The 15,739-nt window shown below is 34.8% G+C and overlaps 2 protein-coding genes across 3 annotated transcripts; both read right to left on the reverse strand.

Annotated features, from left to right (window-relative positions):
* Positions 1–920: 920 nt before the first annotated feature.
* LOC103319121 (tubby-like F-box protein 8) lies at positions 921–6,284 on the reverse strand. Of its 2 annotated transcripts, none has more exons than XM_008220621.2 (6): positions 6,001–6,284; positions 5,590–5,661; positions 4,500–4,928; positions 4,228–4,315; positions 2,268–2,400; positions 921–1,837 (listed from the first exon to the last, which is right to left on the reverse strand). In XM_008220621.2, the coding sequence occupies exons 3-6, from the start codon at positions 4,845–4,847 to the stop codon at positions 1,132–1,134; spliced, it is 1,275 nt and encodes a 424-aa protein (XP_008218843.1). In that variant the 5' UTR covers positions 4,848–4,928; positions 5,590–5,661; positions 6,001–6,284; the 3' UTR covers positions 921–1,131. The 2 variants fall into 2 exon arrangements, with proteins under 2 accessions (XP_008218843.1, XP_008218844.1); XM_008220622.2 differs by having other exon boundaries at positions 5,844–6,033.
* A 6,421-nt stretch (positions 6,285–12,705) lies between these two features.
* LOC148919409 (WAT1-related protein At1g68170-like) lies at positions 12,706–14,955 on the reverse strand. Its single transcript, XM_089046756.1, has 6 exons — positions 14,777–14,955; positions 14,507–14,569; positions 14,043–14,412; positions 13,485–13,643; positions 13,074–13,225; positions 12,706–12,886 (listed from the first exon to the last, which is right to left on the reverse strand). Exons 1-6 carry the CDS (start codon positions 14,920–14,922, stop codon positions 12,706–12,708), a joined length of 1,071 nt encoding a protein of 356 aa, XP_088902882.1. The 5' UTR covers positions 14,923–14,955.
* Positions 14,956–15,739: the final 784 nt, after the last annotated feature.

A 15,739-nucleotide genomic window follows, 5' to 3' on the forward strand; every position in this document is an offset into this window, starting at 1 on the left:
AGTGTGTGACAATATGAGAGGGCTACGACGTCACCGGTCCAAATGCTTCCACATTTCAATACGTTATTCATGAAGGAGTCAACTTTATTTGAGCATCATAAGTTGCTCTTCAGCTTGATACAATTTGGCTGGCAGTCCATAAACTAGCAAATTTTGGACATGTATCGGCCATATTGCATGAACCAAATAATACATTCTTGTCTTTCAATCAACTTGGATAGGAAAAATCATGAGAATAGCTCTGAGAATTCCTCCATTTTACTCCAGAGGCCGAGTTGAGAACTTTCAACGACTGCGATTAAAAACTCACAAGAATAAGCGAAGACTCCGACGGTTGCATTAAATCAAAGCCTCCCAGTGGCCAAAGTCAGGTTGAACCTCCTCTCGCGCCAACAGTCGGGCTGAGGGGATGCTCAAAAATAAAAATTGTTTCTACCAAAAAAATGCACTTTTTAGCCAAATTCTTTATTAGTTTTGCCCAAATTATACAGAGGTTGGAGATCAATTCTAACAGGAAAATGTGAATTCGAAAAGGAAAGTGAAAATTTGAGTGAAAGCTGAAGCAGCTACTAATTTATCAGAAGGGGAAGAGGTCGCACAAATCATATGCCAAAATCAGAGCTGTTAAAATTGACTTGTTTGATAAATTCAGAAAGAAATTGGCATTGCAAGAGTCCAATTAAGACAAGACTTTCCCATCACCACCATGTCTGCCAACACCACGATTGTGACATCCACCAGCATCAAATGGATGACGACCATCCAGAACCACCAGAAAATAATGCGCGAGTCAAGGCCAACCCCTCCGAACACCCGAAAAACAAGGAATTGGTTTGTGGAAATCAAAGTATAACAGAACGTTCGGTAGCCATGCAATACGAATCAACACCAAAGGGGCAATACAAATCATGAACCGAGAATCAGGGTAACAATAAGCTCTGATATTAAAATGCTGTTAAACCCTGTTATCAGGGCAGAAACTGAGTTCAGAACAAATTTAACAAACAATTTCCTACCATAAAGTTACAAGAAATATAAATTCATATCAGAAGAGGAAAAGAAAAGGTGAGAAAGAGAATGAATGATTGTCAATGGTCTTTTCTGCTTACCAAACCGTCTATTTACTCTTTTCTATTCACAAGCCAATTTGGTGTCAAAGCTGCTCAAGCAGATGGCAAAAGCCTGAAATGCAGATAGAGGATAACGATAATCCATTGTGAACATATCTTTACCAACCTTGCCAAACTGCAAGATTATCTTATCAAGCTCGGGAGGCGTTGGCTGAGATGGAGTAGGTGCACCAGCAGCAGGCTGAGTGGCAGCAATCAACTGAAAGTTCTTAACAGAAGCAACAGTTACCCGACCTCGGAAGTTCAGACACCAACACTGTAGTTGTTCATGCCATCGTGGAGGCTTGTTTTTCAAAACCAAGGGTCTTGTCTTGCCATCCTCATCATCTCGGGGTCCAACAATTTCAGAAAATCGTGCACTACTGAATTCAACTGAGTGGTCAAGAGACTTGGAGAAAGATACACTTCGGAAGGAGTCTTCCAGGGAGCGGGTAAGGAGTTCCGGTTGGCCAGGGACAGAACCTCCTGCATCAAGAGATGAGACCGGGATAGAATGCATTATGCAATGCATCCTTCTAGGGCCACGAGTGCCTAACACATTTAGCTCATATGTTATCTGAGCAATGTTATAGCTGCCAGTAGGGACTTTTGGGGAGACTTTTTTGGAATTAAATCTACGGCTTGTCCGCCCTGGTGGGGGAATATGTTCAGAAGTGTATGCAGGCTGCGTATCGTATACAATGAATTTTGTGCCAAGAAAGTTTGACCTGGGAAAAGAAACAAAGTTGGATGCTTCAAAACAAAATTTCTAACAGGTTATACAATCCAACTTATAGCTGCCAGTAAAACAAATAAATGATTAAACATTACAAGATCAACTATTCTTTTAAGTCTATCCCGTCACACCCATCCCTATTAGTACTACACAATAGAAGACACGTCTAGTCATGCTTTACATTAATTGTTTTAACGCATGCCAAGAAAATTACATTAATGAGAGCTCTTTTAAGAAATTTATGTTATAATTTATAAGAAATAACAAACTAACCAAAAACAGGATTAGAATCAATAGCTATAAAACCAACTGTTCGTTTGAGAAATGCAAGAACAATGTGTTACTTTGATTGTGTATTCTTGTGAAGCGACCAACAAAAAAAAAATACATTTTCAGTCTTTTTAAATCATGTTCTTAATTACCTTAACTTTCCAATGTAAGCACTGCTTGATCTTGAAATGTTGTCAGCATCCATAGAAATGACATATTCTGTACAAGTAGTTCGTCGAGTCCTCTTTGCAGAAAGAAGGAATTTCCCATTCTCCACTAGCAAAGCTGCCAAATTGGAGTGACAAAATAAAACACAAAATTAACTTGGAAGCCGTAGGTAAAGTTCAGAGAAACATGGGGGCTATAGATGGGCTGGTCTTGATCAGGACAGCATAACAATCCATTATTCAAAATGGTAAACATAATTTAAAAATCTTGGAAACACATCTATGAAAAAGGTTGACAGAACATGACTCATGATTTCTAGGACATTTCTAACAGAAAACCAACATGTCTGACATGAAAATGGTAGATGCGTATGCTGATAGTTAACATATCTATTAATCTTGCAGACTTTCAAGGACTACCATGCAGTTTAAAAAGTAGTTATTTTTGTTTAACGCTTTACTACCTATTGTTATTATGCATGCTAGGAAAGACCAAAAGATGTATAGAGATGCATTGTAAATTCACCAAGGCATGCGTCCAACTTTATCCCTGGTCTAGAAGTTACCCACTTACTTTGACACCCCTGTGTTCACTAATAGTATGTTAAAATGAAATAAAAGAACCTATTAGGAAAAATGTATTAGCAACTGACATTTTCACAACACCATTAAAACCTTGCAGGCTGACAAATTAATTAGTTATTTTTATCACACCACACCATTACATAACCTACCCTACTTTACATTAAGGCCTATTAGCTTCTTCAGTCTGATAAAGTTGTGACATAAATTACGATACTTAACACAAGGAAAAAGGATGGAAACATTAAATTTTTGCTAATGATAACATTAAAGACAACTTAATTGAAATTCTAAAGGACGACAGAAACTTGAGTGTTGGACCATAAAGTTGCAGAGCTTCCCATGTTCTGCATCAATATCAGCTGCCAAGTCTAGCTATGATTTATTTTACTACCCAAAAGTCAGTTGGGAAAGACAGCGCCTAATACGAGTTAATAAATAATTTGGTATTCACTGGACCAAACTTTCCCCTCTTGAGTCTCCCTTGTGTGATTAAAATAGGCAATTAAATAAAGTATGCAAGTTATTTAGAGTCAAAAAAGTATAACTGGTCCAGCGTTTAAACCTATGTCGACAGGCAGTAGGCAAAATCTTCCACTGCAAAATAATGGGATTTTAACGAATAATCTTACAAAAGTTTGTATACGAAACGCTCTCTTGGATTCTCTTGAGAGGGTTTATGTATTTTTAACTATTTTTTCTCAATCAAAGCGAGGTTCTCTTTCAAACTTTGATGATTAACTGGTGAAATAATCAATTGAAAAGTGAGGAAGTGAATGGGGGTTTATATAGGCTTTGAGAAGAGTGTGATCAAAATGAACATTCATTCTCACTATTTAGGTTTATCCGAAATGCCAGGACTCTTCATGAATATTCCATATTCATGTTCACCATACACCTATTTAATTGGATTCATCCTCTATTAGAGAAGAGAGGCTATCTCAATCAATACATGACATGCACACAAAGTTTCTCCTTACATTTGACCATGTTTGATCAGATCATCATTCAAATCAAAGATATCTACCTAAAATAGATATTCAGCCCTTTTCCAAGTCAACCTGAATAAATTAAGGACTCCTACATTTCATAACCAGACTACTTGAAATCAAAAATTGGTAAACATTCATATATATAGAAGATGAGGCATTTTAACCTGATACACACCAGTATATGAATGGAAATCAATGATTGACAAGCATTAAAAGTGAGATTTTTTGGGGCGCTGAAAAATGAGACTATTAATTGATAAATAAATGCTAACTCACATTTAGAAATATTTGATCGATGGATAAATGGGTCGACAGGCTACTAGAGCCAGCAACAAATCAAATAAAATCAAATGGTTAGAAAAGATGCTCACCAGGGCTAAGACACAGAAACAGGTGGTATGTTAGATTAGATTTATCCCTTTTAATGAAGCATTGAACGAGTCCATCTCGTGGACCAGGCTGAAAAACCAAACAAAAAAGAAAATTTGGTAAGTGCTTTTCCCAACATCATAGGATGTCCAATTGCTTTAATAAAAATAATTATCTCCCACAAAATGCAACATATACAGAATCTTAGTAACTTTGATTTCAATACAAACTTGGGAAAGAAAAAACATATCAGCACAAATTAAAGGATTCCAACCTGCTTCAGCGACACAGGAAAAGTGAGCTTCCCGCAGATCTCAGGACTCTTAACAATTTCTTTGCACATGGTCCTCCAAGAACGACAAACTGAGGCGCATGCAACAACATGCTTTCGAGAAGGCCATGTGCTCTCACTCTCCTCCAACCTCCTAATTACATCATACAATAGTTCTGGGGGAAGGCTAGCCCAACGACTGTTCTGAACAATGAGAGGCTGGTCATGTAAATCATTTAATGACCCATGAGATTTTCCTCTATGATGGCCCATCAGCCTGACTTCAAAACCCCGTCTGGACAAGCTTCCAAAGCCATCCCTAACATCACGAACTATACTACGGAATGACATTCTTGTCGTGGAAAAGAGTACCAAAAAAATTGTGTTATCTTCTTTAAAATCTTCTGATTTCCACTTAGCTTGTGCATATGGCTGGCCACAAACAAAAAGTGACACTATGTCAATTGCCACCAAAAAAAATACTTAATGGAGAACAAGATATAAGATGATATAGGAAAGGCAACAAAAAATTGAAAGAAAAGTAGAAAAGGCAGATTCATATGGGTTACAAAGTAACCTAAAGAACCAAACTTTAAAACCATTTTCAAACTCAAAAAAGGCTAGTTACGGTCTATACGCCATATAAGCAAAGAATGTCCATGGCATCCATCAATATAGACCATAAAATGATAATCTAACTGCATACAGAACAGATTAAGAAGGCATACTGGTGTCAGAAGTATTGGTTAACTTCATCCACTGGAAATCCAATCCCTAGTTTTCCAAGGAGAAAGAAATACAAAGCAAAAGAACCCATATTTCATAAGAAGAAAAACCATATTTAGGACAACGTATTTTTATAGCAACTTATACACAAATCCTCAAGTAAAAATAACAGATCATTGATACATGATGATAGAGAGAGTATAACAAGGGCAGTCTCAAAATTTAGACCTGACGTTCATAAATAATTTGTTATTTTTATTTTTGTCATGCTATCTTCTTTCCAAATTTGTTGAACTCATTTTAGCAAATGGTGAGGTAAAAGAAGGTGAACTTGCGCATCCACCAAAAACAAAAGCTTGGGACTTACCTGTTAACCAAAAAGCCCAAATTATCCCAGAGCTTAAACTTCTCCACGGCTTAATCACAACAATTCAAAGATCTGCAAAGAACAAGAACATCTTAATGTTAAAAAAGCTTAAGACTTGAGCAGCTAACTTAAACCCTCGACTTTCCTGGGCATTTTCTCAAGAAAACCCAGGTGGGAAAACTAAAAATTGCTCGGAAAATCCTTACAAAGCTTGTTATAATAACAACAAAACCAAAGCAATAATAGATCTGCACCTCAAACATCAGCTGAGCAAAGACAAACTTAACCAACAATCAAACAATCATTTCTGGTTTTTTTTCTTCTTCTATTTTTGGGGTTTGCAAAATAAAAAGAGATCAAGCAGAGCGGAAGAAGAAAAAGGAGGTCAAGTCAGAAAAGTAGAGAACCAACCTTCTTCATTATCATCATCACTCTTTCCACCTTTTGGGTTTTCTCTCTCTCCCTCTCTCTCTCTCATATATACGGACTCCAAGCCCACATTAAATTGAGTTCACGAACCAGAAGAAGAAAAGGGGGACATGTCCTCCTGTCTTTGGGTTTTTTTCTTTTCCTTTTTCTTTTTTTCTTTTACTGTGTATTTTATTTTGAATGAATACTTATGTAGTTTTCACTAGTACTAATCTGTATACGTTTGGTGTGGAATTTTATATTCCCACTCACAGAAGATGATGACCAAATGGGAGTTTGACCTTTTCTTTTATTTCAAAACTGACTGACGACTGACGAGGGGAACAAGGTTCTGCAGAGGGTTTGGTTTCGTTCTTCTGTATTCATCATCATCTTAGCTTCCAACTATATTCAGTAGATTCTCCCATACGACCTTATCTTTCATTCTTTCTTTCCAAATCTAAAATTAAGGCCGTTTAGTACGCTGAAAGGATTGGATAGAAATTATGTCTTTTTTAAATATATGCGAAATGAAAAATTTTCTTTCTGATGTTCAGTATTACTGAAAAAGTAATTAGGAAATATCATTTTTTTTTCTTTAATCATGTTTGATTTGCCTTGTATAAGAATGTAAAATAAAATTCGTTTAACTAACGATCAATCCAAGCCTACTACCTTCGTGTCTTGTCGTGTTGCTTGTGCTTTTTTTTTCTTTTCTTTTTTTGCATGGGCCTACTGAAAAAGTTTTTTTAGAAAAAATGTCAAAGCAAATGAAACAAACTAGGATTGAAAATTTAAAAAAAAAGTCAAAATCAATATTGTGGTACGATATTTTCCATTATTTTTCTAATACACTGTAAACGAACAACATTTTCTTTTATGGCCCACGTTTGATGGTGAAAGTTTTTCTCTCCACCTCATGGTTTAATGTTCACATTCTAATTGCAAACCCATACTCTCTTCAAATGAAGAAAAGTTGAAGGAGAAGGCAATACATTATGAGTCGTCTTTTTGTTGTAGGAAGATATAAAGATTTCAAAGAGATGAACTCTCAGTCCACTACTAACAACATCAATATTGTCCCAAATTTAATCACATATATAGTCCAACATGTATGAGATTTTATATAAAAAGTCTTGATTCTATTAGTAGTAGAACCATTCATTATGTATTTATTTTATTTGTCAACTTTTTGATGTGAAACTTAATATTCTTCAAGATTCCTTATCACGTGGATCATTCTTTAATACGCCACAAATGCACCAATTTGGTAGCTTTTTTGTTATTTTTTCAATTCATGGTTTCAAATTTGGTGTTTGTTTGATTCATCTTCAATTCAAAGTTTTTATTTGATTCAGGTTCAATCAAGTATAGTCAATTATCCAACTCTAATACCATGCAAATATTTTAGAGAGACAAACTCCCAACCTACATGATCTGATATATGTGAACTTAATAAAAAAAACCTTGATATTATTAATAGTAATACCATTTATTATATTTTATATTTTATCCGTCAAGCTTTCGATGTGAGACTTCATATTCTTCATGAGTGGTAAATTAATCTTGACTCTTCAAAACATTTAATTTTACTTTACAAACACAAAACCTACATTGAAAATGTTAAAAACATACACTTTTACTTTTTAGGTCATAAATATATAGGCATTCTTCATATGTTTTTATATTTTTCATTCTTTTTCATAATATTACATTAATTGAATTAGCGAGTAAGTTGTGACATAAATTATTACAGTAGCAAATAAACATTTTCAAATTGTCACATAAATCAACAAACTTTAATTTGAAGAGTTTAATTTGCTAGTTAGTAAAATATAAGACAGGAAAAGTACAAATAAAATATGTATGTAGTTTGCTATTTAGTAAAATACGAAACAAGAAAGTATGAATAAAATATGTATCTATACATATAAAGCAGAAGGCAGAGAATGATAAAACATTCAAAATACCAGAAAATGCTCTTGGTTAATTCAAACATTAAGAATTGAAATTATTAATTAAATGAGGATAATATGGTAAATTCACATTTTTCATATTTAAAAAATTAAAATTAAAAACAAAATCAAATAATAAGTCATATTTTTATCGAACATAACTACCCATGTTATCTTTTCTTTTCTTAATACTAGAAAAAAAGGGGAAAAAAAAAAGGGAGTTTCACTAAAACACCCAAAATGGAGGTTGAAATTATAAAAAAACCCAACACCAAAAACACTTTATAAACACACCCAAAACCCATCATTACACACACTCAAAACCCATTTATAAACACACCCAAAAAGTTGATTTTGGGGTTGATTTTAGGTGTGTTTCTATGTTTAAATAGTGCTTGAGTTTTTTTATAAATACATGTCTAGGATTGGGTTTATTTATAAATTTGTAAAAAAAAAACCAATTGGCACATGCGTGAGCATGTGCCAAGGAACTAGTGTGTTCTATTTGGTAAAATTTTAGCGAAATACAATTGAAAAGTTCGGTCACTATATAATATTCTAATATAATTTATTTAAATTTTTTAATATATATTATTTGTAATCAATAATATATATATATATATAAAAGTGAATTTTATTTGTATTATTCAAATTTTTGTAAAAAAAATGTGTATTAAAGGTGAAAAACATATGTACGTGTGTATTGTATATTCTCTTTTTAAAAAATTGTATATTTTACTGAATCTTTAAGATATATATAGAAAATAAAAGTATTATTAAAATATACATATATATATGTATAATACGAATATTAAACGAGAAAATGCTAACTAACTATTGGAGAAGCTCTAATTGGGCCAAGCCCAAATGGATGAAGTTCATAACTACAATAAATGACATAATTTAAAATAAATGACATACTTTCTTTAAGTGCATAAGTCACTTCCATTATTTTATTTTATTTTATTTTTAAAAGGAAGAGAAAAAGGTGCATAAATTACATATTGTTTTCTATGATCTTTCTGATGTGCTCCCCAATTTTCTTTGGCTTTTACTGTAAGTTCCCCTCAACTTCAGAATCTGTACACACAATAAAACACAGAATTAGGCTTTCTGTTCATACCAAACCAAAAAAAATTCATAATAAAATAATAAGCACTCAATCTGGCACTTGGGCAAAAGAAGCCTTAAAGTTCCAAGGTGATAAGGTCGATGGAAGACTTGGGATTTACCTGGACCGCACTTAATCCGGCACTTGCGATCACAGCGTTGATAAAGTCTCGCTGCATATTTACATAAATAACAAAACAAATCAGTCACTACATTACATACAAATACAAATGAACCAAAACATTATGTTTCTCCCTTCAATCTAAATTCCCTAAATTAAATGATAAATCTAACATGAAAAACAATCTAGTTTCTCACTACTCTCTCTCTCTCTCTCTCTCTCTCTCTCTCTCAATCTAATATTCAAGATGTCCAAAATTCAAATTCACTCTACTCAATATAATATATGTGAGTCGGGCCAATTGGTCAGGACAGCGAGTTTATGCGCTGGCATCCAAGTTTGAGTTTCGCTCCCGTAAGTGATTTCAACAAACAAATCTATGAACATGCTAGGAATTGTTTAAAAATTAGAAATTAGAAATTACATACTGTTGCTTTGAACACAGCCAGTGTTGCAAGCATCATAGCAGTCAACTCCAGCAGAATCTACCACCTTCTCCATACAAGAAAACACCGCACACAGAACCAACAGAGCAACCGCCATCTTCTTCACCGTCGACATTTTTCTTCTTCTTCTTCTTCTTTTGCTCCGAATGGCTTCCTTTTATGGACACCGCATTTGGAAACTGCCCATGATTATGCACTGGAACTACGAAAGCGCCACTAATGAAACACAACGGGTCCCATTGTTCTTTAATACGGAGTCGCCCATTTTGACCATGCATGGTTTTGCTTAGATCTATGTATGTACACCTGTGTTGGAGGTTGACACGTTACATATGCTGTGGACGTGGTAGCCTAATAAGCTAGATTAACTCAAAAATAAATAAATAAATTACATTAACAAAATAAAACAAATAGTAGGTATATAAACATAGACAAAAGTTCCCATTTGTAAACATAATAAAGATTTTCAGCGGTTTTACCCTTTGAAATAATCACCCAATTGAATTTAATTCTTCGAATAAAAAAATTATTTAATTTAACATCCGAATTAATTAAAATTGTCAATTTATTTTTTACTATCAAAATTTTATACTTTCATCCACTTTTCTATCCAAAACTAAGATATTTGAGTTTTTATTATTATTAAAAACTAAGATATTTAGAAAAAAAAAAAAATTTGGAAGAAACCCGATATCCCTTTGAAACAGAGGGCTTCAAATTCAAACAGATCCCTAATCAACCTAATCAACCCAATCAACATCTTCTCCGAGGGGAAGGGGGTGGGGCTACAAGTGGACTCGTGGGTGGCTCCTAGTGCAGAGTGGGTGGGTGGGGGAAGGAGGAGGAGAGTGTTTGGACATGTATGTTTTCGCTCATGGGCCTAAAAAAAAGGGCCTTCCAAGATTGCGGCAATTTTAAAAAGGCCAAATACTAATGCGCTTAAAGAGGACGTCCAAGCACACACACGAGGCCTAAACAACAAAAGAAGCCGAGCTCTTCTAAACAAAAAGGAAAGTTTGCCTCAAACTAGGGAGCAAACAAAAAGGAAGTTTGCGCAGTGCGTGTGTTATGAAAGAAACTAGCTCGACAACAAAAGGAGATTGTTTGCTCTTGTAGACTGAGGAATTGTTTGCCTCACTGAGAGAGCAAGGGTCTGAGACCTAACATGAGGTTAGAGGTGCACCGCCCAAGCTATCAGAAAGCAGCTGAATGTCACCTTTCCACCATCCAGATTGGTCAAATCATAAGTGAAAGTGTAAGATAGAAACTATGAGGTTGATGTGACGGAGGTCAGAGCACAACTAGGATTTTTGTCTCGACCGGAGAAATACAAAGTCTATAAATAGAAGAAAATTCCATGAAACAAAGGTCCAGAACCAATCAAATAAATCAAGCCCAACGGTGGCCGATAATTTGTTCCAATCTCGGCCAAGAAGAAGTCAAGATCATAGCGCAGAGCACCATTCATTTGCTCATTTGTAGCCACACGATCACTTGTGACTGTAGTACTGGCACGCCACACACACACTAAGAAGGACGTCTTTTTTTTTTTTTTTTTTTGGTCTGAGAAGGACGTCTTTGTTACTAAGTGTGCTCGGACCGCTTGATTATTTTATTATAAAATAATTAACCACGTGTCCCCAACTAGATTCAGAGGTCAACAGAGAGAGAGATGCTAGGTTGCTGAGCTAGGTAGTGCCAAGGGGTGGGGTTGGGATCGGTGGGTGAAGGAGGAAGAGTAGGGCTGGTTAAAATATTATTTTGTTCTTAATTATTTTTTATTTTGTTTTTATGCATTTAATTTAGGCCCTGTTTGGTTAATGGGAAATGAGGATTGGGAATGTGAAATCAATTGCTTTCCCATGTTTGGTAAGTCCAAGCATGAGAAATGGTTGCTTAACATGAGAAAGTAGGAAAGTAAAGTCATTCTTCCAACTTGGTTTTGTTTTTTCTCCTCATGTAAAAGTTTGAGAAAATGCACAATTTTCATGTTCATTTTGTCCCCATTAACAATTTAGAATTACAATATATCATTGAATGCGTTCTTTTTATTATTATTTAATTTAATAAAGGTATAATTAAAAAATATACAACCTTTGTTTTCCATTCCTACTCAAACCAAACATAGGAAATGAATCTTCCATTTTCCATCCCTTGGGAAGTGATTTCCCCTCAAATCCGTTCCATGAATCAAATGGGGCCTTAAGTCTTCCGAAGCAACTAGAAAGAGATTTATTTAATCAGAAAGAAATCATTACAGATGTAGAAAGACATCCATAAGTTTCCATAACTCAATCATATGTATGATGGAATCATACAATTTTTGACTCTACAAAGACACCCCTAGAGATCCCAATATTCCAAACATCACATAAAATATTTTAAACGTGACAGTTGAAAGAAAGTTAGAAAATCAAATATAAGGTTGATTTGGCAATAACGAAAAGATTACTAGCAATTCAGACTGCTCTCACTAAAAAAAAACACATATAATTACAACAATCTCATAACAAAAAAGAAAATTAACATATTCTTTTTAGGTTTTCATTACATGTTTTGAAGGACTACACTTCTATCTCCATACTACCCTCTTTTCCCTCTTTCTATTTCATTTGTTAACTTCAACAAATAATTCATAATCTAAGTATTGTTCGTTTATAACAGGAGATATAGGCATTAGCTGCCTTCCTCGAACGCAGCAGCACTTTTGTTTGGAAATCAAATCATGTAATTGAAGGATTGCAAATATTGTAATTGTCTTTCCAATATTAGACCCCGATGTTTATGGGTCAAACCCAGATTGTAGCCTTAATTAGGAATTATGCTAGAATAGGAGATTGTAAACCTAGTATATAAAGGATAGTATTCTGTACATCAGCGTATCAATAACAGAACGATTATTCCATCTCTTTTATTGTTTACAACTCTGGGTTAAAGTCTCTATATCCAAGTCCAAATAACTGCACATATATCTCTCAGAATGCCAAGCAAACGAACCCTTCAAGCTAGTTCAAAAATTACCAAGCAGAGGCGACTGGCAAATGAATCCATGTGTAGCTTGTGTTTGATGTAGTTTTTAACCTCGTGAGGTCGTACTGTGAATGGGCATAGGAGTTGTTGAAACAATTTCGATGGTTTGAGCCTCTGAAGGTCGGGGGGTTTCCATTGGTTCTACTTGAGTCATCTTCCTCATTTCAACGCTCTTACCCCAAATCACCAGGTACAACCCACATATGATTAGAAATCCTCCTAGAAAGCTGTAATTCACAAAACAAATGCACAGCATTTTACTGATTAAAATTAGCTGTTAGTAAAGGTAGGGTCAATTCCATGTGTTAATAAACACACCAAAGAAACATGAATTGGAATAATTCTAAGACTCAACATGATAAATAAACACGCTATTAGTTGAATAAAATAAAGTCAAAAGAATAGAAAATGCACCTTCCCAGATACAACTTCTCTCCCAGCAACAAAGAGCAAAATATGGCAACGAGTACAAGCAGGACAGGACTAAAACTTGCTACAAACAATGGCCCTCGCATGTTTACACACCATGTCGTCAAGAACACTACAACTCCAGAACCCAATATTCCCTACATCACACAACAAATTAAACATTCAAATGATGGCAATCAGCTGCATGAACAACTTGCAGAGAGAGTAAAAAAAAAGTATTAAAATTCCTATGTCAGAATCAAACGTAAATAAATGCTGTTGTATTGAAATGTAATAAACTTAATTATTTATAAAAGCTTTGCACTGTAGCATGATTTTCAAACCTCATGGGAATGCAGCAAAAACAACGATTTGTAATTAAATTAAAAAATGATTTTTAAAATTTATTATACGTACAGCATAAAAAACTCCAAGAAGTCTTATATTCCATCCCAACTTCCATTGGCTCCAATCCCTCTCCGTGCTAAGGGCATAAACCACACATTGAACTGTTCCCATGACGGATATCAAAGCTGTGTTTGACAGGGGGCATGGGTAGGTCTTACTCAATTTGCCCTGCATTTATAAGCAAGTAATTAATTTGACTAATTTAATTAAGAAAATACATGTAATTAATTTGACTAATTTAATTAAGAAAATACATGTAGATATATAATATGCATATATAGAAAGAATCAGATTTCTTATGAAATCTTAAATCGATGTCCATTCAAATCCCAAGAGTTAAAACCTTCAATCTAAGCTCATAGGGTGATTCTACTCTCTATAAGCTTTCCTTCTTAGTGTCAGCTAACCGAGAGGTGATAAAATGTACAACTTTTTCTATTATATATCGGTCAGGTCGAATGAACGAATTAACGAATGAACTCGGTATAAACAGGTCAAATTAGAAACTATCTAACCATTTGATTATATTATAGTGAACACAAAAGGTCCGTCATCTAAGACACAAACCTGAATTATGAGCCAGGCTGAAGAGGACAAACAGCTTAGCAGAGCTAACACAGTGCCCAAGGCATAACCATTAGAGTGATGAGGGTTTGAAGATGAAGTGCTGCTTTGGGGCGTGGCCAAGAGGCCAGTATGATGCCAGACGTTTATAGTGATGCCTTTGTAGAATACGAAGAGCATTGCCCCTCCAATCCCTACCAATGTTCCGGCAAGTTTCGCGATCCCTTGGAGGCTCCTTAGCCCCAGCTTCTCCTGTCGAAAGCATACGGCCAGTATGAAGGTGAAGACAGGAATCAGATTCACTATCGCCACAGTAAATGTTGTTGGTATGAATACCATACTCTCAAGGTATAAATTTTGAGCCAGTGTCATCCTGCAATAATAGGGCACCATATTGTTAAAACAGCCTGGCATGCTAACATTTCCCAAAATATATACTGTAATTAATAGGAACGAATTAAACTTACCCAAATAACGCACAGAGAAAAATTTGAACTAGCACAGTCCATGTCATTTTTGGTCTTTTGTTCCTGCACATAGATAGATAAAGAAAAATTATGAAAAAGACTCTGAAAATGCAGCACCGGCCGATATAGGGAAACGTCAGTCGCTAGGCATATTGCAAAAACTCTTTTAAATGCCGGGTAGAACTAGATTTAGAGAAAATGAAAAAAAAAAAAAAAATTTAAAAAAGAAGAAGGAAAAAAGGAAAGCAAATGGTAGAGGCCAGAATTAACCTTTCAAATACAAGAGCAAGAGGTATCATAACGGCAGAGGCAAAGAGGACACGGTAGGCACTGAAGACTTTTAAACTCATCCCATCGTTTGCTATCAGTTTGAAAATTATATTCAATCCTGTACTTAGAAGATGGCTCACAAACATTACCAACACTGGTTTCAGCCCATATAGCGCATTACAGATGCGCACGCACACCATCCTATTCCTTTATATCAATTAAAAATATGCAATATTGTTTTCTGAGAGAGAGAGAGAGAGAGAGAGAGAGAGAGCAGTTGGAAATCTACACACATATATATATATATATGCAATATTGTTTTCTTAGTACATTTGTCCAAATCGGCTGCAGATATTTGAACACACACACGTACACACATACACATATATATATATTGTGAACCGTGTAAATCTACGGGTACTTAGTACATTTGTCCTAAGTTAAATGGGATTTTATTCTGAATTTGAACCGAGCAAGATCTTTTCTCAAGATTTAAATTATTTTTTTGGAGAGATTCTCAAGATTTAATTTGTAATTATGAATTGTTGTTCCCAAAATAAGAGATATTTTCGGATATAATCACCAAAATAAGAGATTAATGGTATATCCACCGTATAAAATTAAATTCTCAAATATATTTTCAACTTTTAATCAATGGTACATCCTCCTACTCCTTCTAAAGCTTTAGGGGGTTGTATCCAATTCTAACTTTTAATGACTTTTAATGAGTTTAAAAGTCTGATGCCAACAGTTTCATGGGAAGTGGAAGACTGTTGAGTTTTATTATTATTTAAGTAATGACTGTTCAGCTGTTGTTTATCTGAAGTTGATAACATACATGATACATGAAGGGGTAGAAAACAGTCTCAAATTCAAAGACCCTGGAACAAATTTTAAATTGGAGGGACAGTGTGGTTGAGTTCTATGTTATATATTTCTTTGTTTGGGGAGAGAGTGAAAAGA

Source organism: Prunus mume, linkage group LG2, assembly GCF_029339155.1.
Source record: "Prunus mume cultivar Tortuosa linkage group LG2, ASM2933915v1, whole genome shotgun sequence".
Classification (NCBI taxonomy): Eukaryota; Viridiplantae; Streptophyta; class Magnoliopsida; order Rosales; family Rosaceae; genus Prunus; species Prunus mume.

Coding starts and splice junctions, on each gene's coding strand:
- LOC103319121 (XM_008220621.2), bottom strand. CDS start 4,847: ATGTCATTCCGTAGTATAGTTCGTGATGTTAGGGATGGCTTTGGAAGC. Junction 4,316..4,499: donor TTCCTGTGTCGCTGAAGCAG/GTTGGAATCCTT, acceptor TTGGTTTTTCAG/CCTGGTCCACGAGATGGACT. Junction 2,401..4,227: donor GTTTCTGTGTCTTAGCCCTG/GTGAGCATCTTT, acceptor CCAATTTGGCAG/CTTTGCTAGTGGAGAATGGG.
- LOC148919409 (XM_089046756.1), bottom strand. CDS start 14,922: ATGTTTGTGAGCCATCTTCTAAGTACAGGATTGAATATAATTTTCAAA. Junction 14,413..14,506: donor TTTCTCTGTGCGTTATTTGG/GTAAGTTTAATT, acceptor CTATTATTGCAG/GATGACACTGGCTCAAAATT. Junction 12,887..13,073: donor GAGAAGTTGTATCTGGGAAG/GTGCATTTTCTA, acceptor TGTGAATTACAG/CTTTCTAGGAGGATTTCTAA.